Source organism: Xyrauchen texanus, chromosome 47 (assembly GCF_025860055.1).
Source record: "Xyrauchen texanus isolate HMW12.3.18 chromosome 47, RBS_HiC_50CHRs, whole genome shotgun sequence".
NCBI lineage: Eukaryota > Metazoa > Chordata > Actinopteri > Cypriniformes > Catostomidae > Xyrauchen > Xyrauchen texanus.
This window is the reverse complement of record NC_068322.1, coordinates 10,509,135-10,518,763: the sequence shown is the minus strand read 5'-3', so window position 1 is coordinate 10,518,763 and position 9,629 is coordinate 10,509,135. Positions and strand designations below refer to the sequence as shown.

General features: G+C 36.7%; 1 protein-coding gene across 1 annotated transcript; it reads left to right on the top strand.

Moving 5' to 3' along the window:
- On the top strand, positions 1–5,016 carry LOC127638992 (protein lifeguard 4-like). The gene is made up of 7 exons (XM_052120789.1): positions 1–201; positions 921–1,029; positions 1,119–1,224; positions 2,004–2,037; positions 2,140–2,257; positions 2,671–2,716; positions 3,032–5,016. Exons 1-7 carry the CDS (start codon positions 111–113, stop codon positions 3,236–3,238), a joined length of 711 nt encoding a protein of 236 aa, XP_051976749.1. The 5' UTR covers positions 1–110; the 3' UTR covers positions 3,239–5,016.
- The last annotated feature ends 4,613 nt before the right edge of the window (positions 5,017–9,629 follow it).

Genomic DNA, 9,629 nt, shown 5'->3' with positions numbered 1-9,629 from the left:
AGTGGTCATCACCAGAAGAAGAGGACAAGGAAAAGATTGCATAGCGTCAGAGATTCTGATCATATAATTTCGTTTTGTCAGTATACGACTCTCCTTTAAATCAGTCAAGCATGAATCAAGAGAAATATCCACGATCATCAATTGAGGATGATTTTAATTATGGCACGAATGTTGCAACGGCGAGCGTGCAAATCCGGATGGGTGAGTCGCTGTTTACGTGTATTTAAATAGCATTGGTGTCTACGTAATCAATAAAAGCATATCATTTTAATATATTAACATGGAATGAAAATTATTAACATTTGAGAAAATACCGTATTTGTAACTCGGCATAAAGAGTGTGATCTTAAATTCTTTCACTTATTATTTATGAATTTATTACACAGGCATATGGTGTAAATGGCAGCCAGTTGAATCAGTTGTCACGTGTCATTAAGCGCATTCAATTCTAGAAACGTCATAGCATCATTGTTTTTCTTACAAATTTCGCCTGTAGTTTAAAATCGAGGGTGGGGTATGATTGCTAGTCATTTTTATCATGTTTGGGAATGTAAATAAACCCTGTCAAACCTTCATTCAAAAAATAATCTTGCGATGTACCCATTATATATATATATATATATAATGGGTACATCGCAAGATTATTTTTATATAGTATATATATATATATATATATGTATGTATATGTGTATGTTTTATTTATTTGATTTAGTTAAATATTTCTCAATTCAATTTAATTAGGTCCTAGAATTTTATGAAATTGAAATGTGTACATCTTAATATAGGCAAAAAAGAAAATTTGAGTATGCTAAAGCATACTTGTTGCATCAATGCATACTTGTAGTACATAATGTACACATATATGTTGGTACATATTTGGTGGATTGAGGAGCTGACACTCAAGTCTTGTTTTTCCCTAGATTTCCTCCGCAAGGTGTACACCATCCTGTCCCTGCAGATTATCGTCACCACTGCTGTATCTGCTCTTTTCATGCTCTGTAACCCCATTAAAACCTTTGTGCATGAAAGGTAAGAGCAGACTACTCATGTTCATCTGCCCATTCATTGTGGAATATAATGTGAGCATATTAATGTTGTCCACTGTATTTATTTTTCAGTCCAATTCTGGTGCTTATATCTGCTATTGGGTCTCTTATCCTGCTCCTTGCATTGGCGGTGTACCGACACAAGCACCCTATCAATCTTTATTTGCTGTTTGGATTTGTGAGTGTGCCTTTAATAGGGTTGGAGATAACAGTTGCAATTACACTGTTGAATAGTCATGTTTATTACTTAAATTGTTTAAAGAGACTGGGACTATACGGAAATGGTCACCTTAAAGGAATAGTTCATTATTTGCTCTCATTCACGTCATTCCACATCAGTTTGCTGTTGTTGTTTTTTCTGAGGACCATAAAAAGAGAAATGTGTACTGCTTGCTCTTTTCCATACTATTACAATGGGTTGAGACTGGAGCTTTTGCACAAAAGCACCGTAAAATCCAACTGAAATTTAAGTCACTGGATATCTTGATTCACCCTAGCTCTCTTTGAGCATCCATGAGAGTTTGAGGAATTGTTCTTTTGAGTCGGATCTTGTCAATGAATCGGTTGATCTGGTTCACAATACTCAAGAATCAGATGTTGCCACTTCTCACTTACATTTTGGTTCGTTCTTTACACAAAGTTGTGAAATGGCTTTAGATTACTTGGAATATTGCATACAAGGTGTTTGGACTACTTATATGATGCGTTTGCATCCTTTTTTAAGCTTGAAAAATCAGTCCCCAGTCACAGTGATTGCATGGAAAAGAGTGACCAATGCATTATTCAAAATTTCTCTTTTTGTGTTCCATGTAAGAAAGAAAGTCTTATGGTGACTTACTCAAAAAGGTGAATAAATAATGACACATTTTTATGTTTGTAAGAACTGTTCCTCGAATTATTACTTATTACACTTAGAATGTATTCAATTATATTGTAACGTGTGTAATGTTGTTGCAGACACTGCTGGAGTCTCTGTCTGTAGCCACTGCAGGTAAGTCTATGCATTTTCTTGATTGATTAAAGAAGTCCAGTTTAGAATAGTAATGGACACATCCATAATGGATCACCTGATACCATATTTTTCGTCTTTCAGTGACATTCTATGAGTACGCCATTGTGCTCCAGGCCTTTGTGCTCACTTCTGCTGTGTTCCTGGGCCTCACTGCTTACACCTTCCAGTCCAAACGGGACTTCAGCAAACTCGGAGCCAGGTAATTCTCTCTCTGTGATCCGCTTAAGGCCTAGATCTGTCACATTCATCATGATAAGAGCAAGAATATTGTTTTAATCCATTTACTTTGAATCCGCGGAGAATGATGTTCTTGCAACTATGTGGCATAAACTCTCTCGAGAAACATTCATCTTACCAGTCATTAAAAAAAATTCAATGGGCTCCATGAGTGATAATGCTGATGCATGGTCCACTATTCAGCATGGGAGGAAAAAGTAATGTCTTTGTGAGGAATTGTGCAGAATTACTAGCAATCAAATGATTTGACTATTACTGAGGCTATTAGCCTACTTTCTAGACAGTTCTTGCTCAGCCCTTCATGTTCCTTTTTTAAATAATGCATACTCGTCTGCACATGCTGAAAAATTCTGTTTGACCCTCTTTATCTCGCAGTCTGTTTGCCGGCTTGTGGATCCTCATCATTGCAAGCTTTATGAGGGTGAGTAGATGATCTGAGGCCTGTCCATCATTTAAACATCCAATTAATTCGGAATTCAAGTTTTGTGTCTTTTAGTCCATGTATATTTATTTTAAAACCATCTATATGCTAGTGCACTTGTAAAAGTTGACACAATTAACCTTTAGTAGATACTTAACATTTCCTTTCTTGTATACAATAGAGTCTTGCTTTTCTGGTAAAAAAAAGGACCACAACTATTGATGTCTTATCTTGCCTTACATATATGTTTTCCTTTCAAATGCTCTCTAGAATGAAAATGTCCTTCCGCATGTAACTCTATAACTCTGTCCGTAGTTTTTCTTCTACAATGATACAATGGAGCTGGTTTTCGCTGGTGCTGGTGCCCTGCTTTTCTGTGGGTTTATTATTTTCGATACACACGTGCTGATGCACAAGCTGTCCCCAGAGGAACATGTCCTGGCATCCATCAATCTCTACCTGGACATAGTCAACCTGTTCCTGTACATTCTCCGCATCCTTGACTCCATGAAGAAGCACTGAATGGTTTGACGTTTTGAATTGTGGGTACTGTAATGCTAGGAGTGAAATTGAAACTACAAAACATTATTCTTTAATTTAACAGGCTCCATGTACGATATGAGAGTATATTTTGCCAAAATGCAAATGCTTGTTTTTAACTATTTAATTAAAAAATTTAAAATGAGAAAGATCCACGTTAAGTATTGCAGATCACTGCATTACATATTCTGCACCAGACAATGTAAAGTCTTGCAGAGTACACGCACTGGATGCCAAACATTAAAGTAATTTGTATTGTAGTTTTATTTTGTTTTATTTTTTGCAATGTGCACATGTGACCGTGTTAAAAAAATTGGAGTGTGTGCACCATTCCTCTATTTGGGCATATACAGTATTTGACTCCTCAGATTTATTTATTTTTTTGTTCCCCAGATACTGCTCCCACATTTTACCATAGCAGGAATTTACATTTAAATGACTATTTTAGTGTATTACAGATAGTTTCTCCCTTGTTTTAAAAACCATTGGCATAATGCTTTCAGCTCTCTTCAGATTGTTGAAGTGTACATTTGAATGTTATAACAAGTTATGATTGTACGAAATGCATTGATCTGTCAAAGTGTTGTGTTTATATTTACTGCAGTCTGTTTTGTTTTGTTGTAGTGTTTAAGTCTTGTTGTTATCCTTGGTGATTTGCTTTTCAGTTTAGTGCTACAGTAAATGAGTGATAATGGTTTGAAAATAAGTTGATATCAAGCCTCCACATTTTGTTTAATTTGGGTGTGTATATTCACGATTAATTTAAAGTAACTTATACCTTCTATAGGCTTCATTTTTAGGGATCGTGAGCAGACATACTAACTTACCAAAAATGCCTGAATTTACAAGAACATTCCATACAAATGACAATTAAACTATTACACAAATCAACACAAATTATATACATACATTTTACCTTTGGACAATATAAAAGCAAATTATTTTTATTTACAGGAATAATTGTTGTCTGTATCATGATTATCAAACAGCATGTAGTTGGTTTCAACATAAAACAACTATTTACCAGCCAAAACACCAGTCATCTCATTTAAATAAACTATGTGGAATCATTTTAAACACAATAACCAGGTTTTTGAGGGACCTATATATGCCTGTACCTTATTTATTAACAAACCCAAAGTGCCATATTTATCATAATAGAAATATTAATTCAAATCTATAATGAAGGGAAATATAATTGCAGTCCTTGGGCAAAATAGTGAATTATAAAAACTCAGCTGTTGATTTTTACCTCCTTTGATGTACTGAATGATCAATAAAAGATTTTAACCTGTATGTTTTGTCTTTATATTAACTCAAAACATGGCTATACTTTGATTATGGAATATAACGAATAATGTCCTAATGATGTGTAGGTTTATCTGGCTCTATAAAGTGCTTGTTTCCTGTTCTTGCATATAATACACAATAGAAAAATATCAAACAAAACTATCTTGATCACTTATAACATTTCAGAATTTAATATTTGCCCCAACTACCTCTGAGCACCTGATGCTTTTGCTGCCTGTCAAACGTGTCTGCATACTTTAAACCTTTTTCCTATTAATAGCAATTCGAGTTTTTAAGAAATTATCCGCATGCTGTTTGCTTGCCATGTCTGATCGTGGGTTGAAATTATATTTTCTCTTGTATGCCCACTTGACTGATTATCAGATGTTTTGCCTCCTTTGTGCTTCTTCCAAATTATTCTACGGACCACTATGTCAGTGGATAATAAACGTGTCAATTTCTGGTTTCAATGCTTTTTTTTTTTTATTTTGGAGTGAATATTGTGTAAAATATATCTTTAATGCATGTCGGCAATTTTGTGTACATTAATTGCATAATAATGTACAGTATATATTACCAATACAGCATAAATTGGCCACCCTGCTGTCTAGATATGATTATCAGCAAATGGCCAATGACACTAGTATATTCAGTAAATTACATGATTTGTGTAGATAACGACAGGATGCTGTGCTTCATCACTATACACCCCTTGTTGTCCAGTTGATGAAGCTGAGCTTGTATCACATCAAAAGTATTTAGCAAACACTTCACAGCAATAGATCACAATATCATCAGCATAAAAATGGATAGGAATTTGGAATATTTTCCCCCAAACAATTTATATATATAGAAAACAAAAGAGGACCCAGAACTGATCCTTGTGATACCCCTATACACACTCTAAAAGCATCAGAAAGTTTACCATCGACCTTAACAGCCTGGGTTCGGTCTGTAAGTTAGCTAGTAAACCAGCCTACTGCATTCTCAGAAAAGCCTGAATCACACAGACGCTGTATTAAATCGCAGTCCACTGTATCTGTAAACTTTAAAAGGTCAACTGTAAAAGCTTTAGATAAATCAATAAAAAGAGACAAACACTGTTGCTAATCACATAAAGGTTTAATAATGTCATTTGTGACCTTCATGGCAGCAGTAACTGCTACTGATTTTTTTTCGGAATCCTGACCGATACTCAGACAATACTGAATAATTGCATAAAAAATATTTTTCACTAACCAAAGATTCCAATACTTTGGCTAATACAGAGAGATTGGAAATGGGTCTGTAATTACTAAGGAGTGTTGAATCTCCTTTCAATAAGGGGATAACATAAGCAGCCTTCCAGGCCTTAGGAAGTACATGTTCGCAGCCAATGTTAGATTAAAATGTCAAAGGCTCTGCAATCAAATCAGCAGCTAATTTTGATAAGGCAGGTCTATCTGGACCAGCCGGTTTTTCTAAACAACAATCCAGATTAAATAAAATGTTAATTTAAACAATTTAAAATTTCAAGTAAGCCTACATCAGTGGTCCAGATCTGCTACAGAGCCTAAATTGACTTTGTGTGTGAATCATTAAGCATGTCTATGGGAGAATGAGAACTGAAGACTAGTGAGATGATTCAGAGTTTGTCCCAGTTTGTTTAAGAAGTCACATGATGAGCCATCCACACTACTGAATCTTCAAACAGGTCACTAGCCCCTCACCCATTCTGTTCTTAAAGACCCAGAGTGAGATGGTGAAATCCACTTAAAATTCCAAGGTGGCTGGTAGGTAGGTGGTTCTTGAAGGATGGGGGCACTCAGAAATTCTTGTGTGATGACAGCAAGGCTTTGATGTCAATGGTTTTTGTCTCTGGAGAAGTAGGCAGGGCTGTCTTGAGAGAATAGAGAAAGATCCTTCGCTCTGGAGACACTGATTCCCTTTACAGCTCAGACCAGAGCCGGATTATTCATAAGGGCACTTGGGCCAGTGCCCAGGGGCACCAACCATTCACAACCACTAGGGGGGCACCACATGACACAAGCTTTAAAAATATTTTTCGTAAATTGTTATATTATTAACTTGAAATTCTTGAAAGACCATACATAACTTGTTTATGAACACTAATTTAACAATAATAATAATAATAATAATAATAATAATAATAATAAATTATAAATAAATGAAGATTACATGACCACTATCACTCCCCTCCCCAATCTGTCACAGTTGAGTTGGTCCACAACAATTACGTGTAAATGTGTCATTTTTTAATGGCTACAGAAAATGAATCAAAATCCAAAATGGACAGACGGCAATTAAAAGATTAAAAATTAAAAGAAGATTAAAGAAAGAGAAGGGCGCTAGACGTTTAGCTACAATAAAAAATGTTCCAGGGATCGACAATGTTTTTGTTAGATCACTAGTTTTTTGGGAGAACACTGGAATTGCAGACACCAGCAGCGCTAAGTCTGACACCGCCGGCTCTGCTAGCGGGGGAGATGCAGCAGCTGCTAATGTTAGTCAGGGCGTCGGCGATGACCGGCAGGCGAATGAGGATATTCTCCTTGTCCTTGGGGGAGACAGGAGCGAGGAAGACTCGGGTGAGGAAGAGGACATTAATGAAGGTAAATATTAGGGGTGGGACGGTACATGTAAGTTATTCATATTGAACAGAAACGGTATGGGCGTCACGTCTCGGTGCACGAATTTACACGGAGAATACACGGTATAAAAATAAATAAAACTAAATAGCGATACATATCGCTCTATTTCGCATAATGAACAGTCTGATCAAGATTGCAATGCTGGAGTGTGTGTGTGTGTGTGTGTGTGTGTGTGTGTGTGTGTGTGTGTGTGTGTGTGTGTGTGTGTGTGTGTGTGTGTGTGTGTGAGCGTGTATTTATCACTTTGTGGGGACCAAATGTCCCCATAAGGATAGTAAAACCCGAAATGTTTGACCTTGTGGGGACATTTTGTCGGTCCCCATGAGGAAAACAGCTTATAAATCATACTAAATTATGTTTTTTGAAAATGTAAAAATGCAGAAAGTTTTCTGTGAGGGTTAGGTTTAGGGGTAGGGTTAGGTTTAGGTGATAGAATATAAAGTTTGTACAGTATAAAAACCATTATGTCTATGGAAAGTCCCCATAAAACATGGAAAACAAACTGTGTGTGTGTGTGTGTGTGTGTGTGTGTGTGTGTGTGTGTGTGTGTGTGTGTGTGTGTGTGTGTGTGTGTGTGCGCGCGATCGAACTGTGTGTGTGAGAGAGACACTGATCTATTATAGAATGTCATTATATAGATCAGTGGAGAGAGAGAGGCGCGGGCGCGATCGAACTGTGTGTGTGCCTGTGTGTGTGTGTGTGTGTGTGTGTGTGTGTGTGTGTGTGTGTGTGTGTGTGTGTGTGTGTGTGTGTGTTGTGTGCGCGCGCGCGATCGAACTGTGTGTGTGTGAGAGAGACACTGATCTATTATAGAATGTCATTATATAGATCAGTGGAGAGAGAGAGGCGCGGGCGCGATCGAACTGTGTGTGTGCCTGTGTGTGTGTGTGTGGTGTGAGAGATAGAGGGCCGTGGGCGCGATCAAACATAAAAACATACACCGTCATTTTGTTCATACAGGACATCATTCAAACTGCAAAGTGTTTACTTATATTCGTGTACACTCGCAATAAAACACAACAAAGTGCTTTTGTCACACTCTAAACTCTTGTCAAACTGTAACCTACAACTGTCACCCAACAAAACACACACACACACAAATCTGTTTATTTTTAAGTTACACATTCTACATTGATTAAAAATCAAATGTGTTTTAATGGTAGTATTAATAAATTGAGACATTTGAATATAGTGCTCACTGCTCATATGCCTACATGTATGTAGTTGGACAAGTTAGGAAATTACATTTGAGAAATCACCTTGATTATGTCTTGTCTGATTGGGGGGGGGGGCTTTTGAGGTATAGTGCTTGATAAGGCCCTGGCTCAGACTACACACAGTCGAATAGCCTGAGAGTTACAAGACAAGCCATTTGTGTAAATGCGATCATCTCACATGCATTTTTTGTTTCAAACTGGTTTTATAGAGGGTTTCAAAATGTTCTCATTTAATTACTGAAGTACTTATAAAGCTACAGTTTTTGGAGATCAGTCATTGTCTTCCTCTTTAAAGCTGACCAGTTGAATTCTACTAATTTTACCGTGGTAGCCATCCCATTTCTGGACACTTTCTCTCACTGAATAAATGAATAATGACTGACATAATTAGCGCATTGGTAAGCAAAAACCTTTATCTTATTTCTTTATAAAAAATTTGCATGATGCTGCATCACTGATGCTAGCTGTCAGTATAAATCCAAGACAAATGCCATTATGGCCAACACAACATAAAAAAGACTTGTTTTCCTAAGACCAATTCACAGTTTTTGCATGAATGTCAAGTCAAGTCATTTTTATTTGTATTGCGCCTTTCACAACACACATCGATCAATTTCGGTGAGGTTCATTGTGGTCCATCCTATGTCCAAGGTTCAGACAATGGCATATGAAGTATCTCATGTCTTATGGTTGGAGTTGGCATCAGTTCATCCTCTGAAGTCCATCGTAATAGACTGAAGTGATGTCTGGGTGGCACCGGCTGCATGTATTGTCCATTTTATTTTTTTCTGTAACTCTTCTTTTGCTTTCCTACTGTTTATTTATAGCATTTCACCATATTATAAATGGTGGCACAGCAGGTTTCCCTCTGATGTTACTTGGCGGGTTCAGTTTGATGGAGTGGGAGGTTTGGCTATCACTATAAAGGATTCAGAGGTGTTTTTGTTTAGCCTTTTTTTTTGATGTGTGCTGTTTGCTGTTTTGGTGTTAACAATAAAAGTCTTACCACCCACATATTTTAGACAAAATAAGAAAATATTGAAAGGGGACTTGATTTTATCCACTGGGAATTGATTGGATTGTGAAAAGATGTAGGTGTTTGAGGTGATGGCTTGAAAAACACAAGGGCTTGATGATGTCATTCGAAAACGAAAGTCATCGCATAGGTCGGAGAAAGTTATTACTTTTGGTATTTTTATGAAGATTAAGATGAAT

Bases quoted from the DNA above. Each gene is read 5' to 3' on its own strand.
- LOC127638992 (XM_052120789.1), top strand. From the start codon at position 111: ATGAATCAAGAGAAATATCCACGATCATCAATTGAGGATGATTTTAAT. The intron at 2,258-2,670 runs GTAATTCTCTCT...TTTATCTCGCAG, and splicing joins TTCAGCAAACTCGGAGCCAG to TCTGTTTGCCGGCTTGTGGA. The intron at 2,717-3,031 runs GTGAGTAGATGA...CTCTGTCCGTAG, and splicing joins TCATTGCAAGCTTTATGAGG to TTTTTCTTCTACAATGATAC.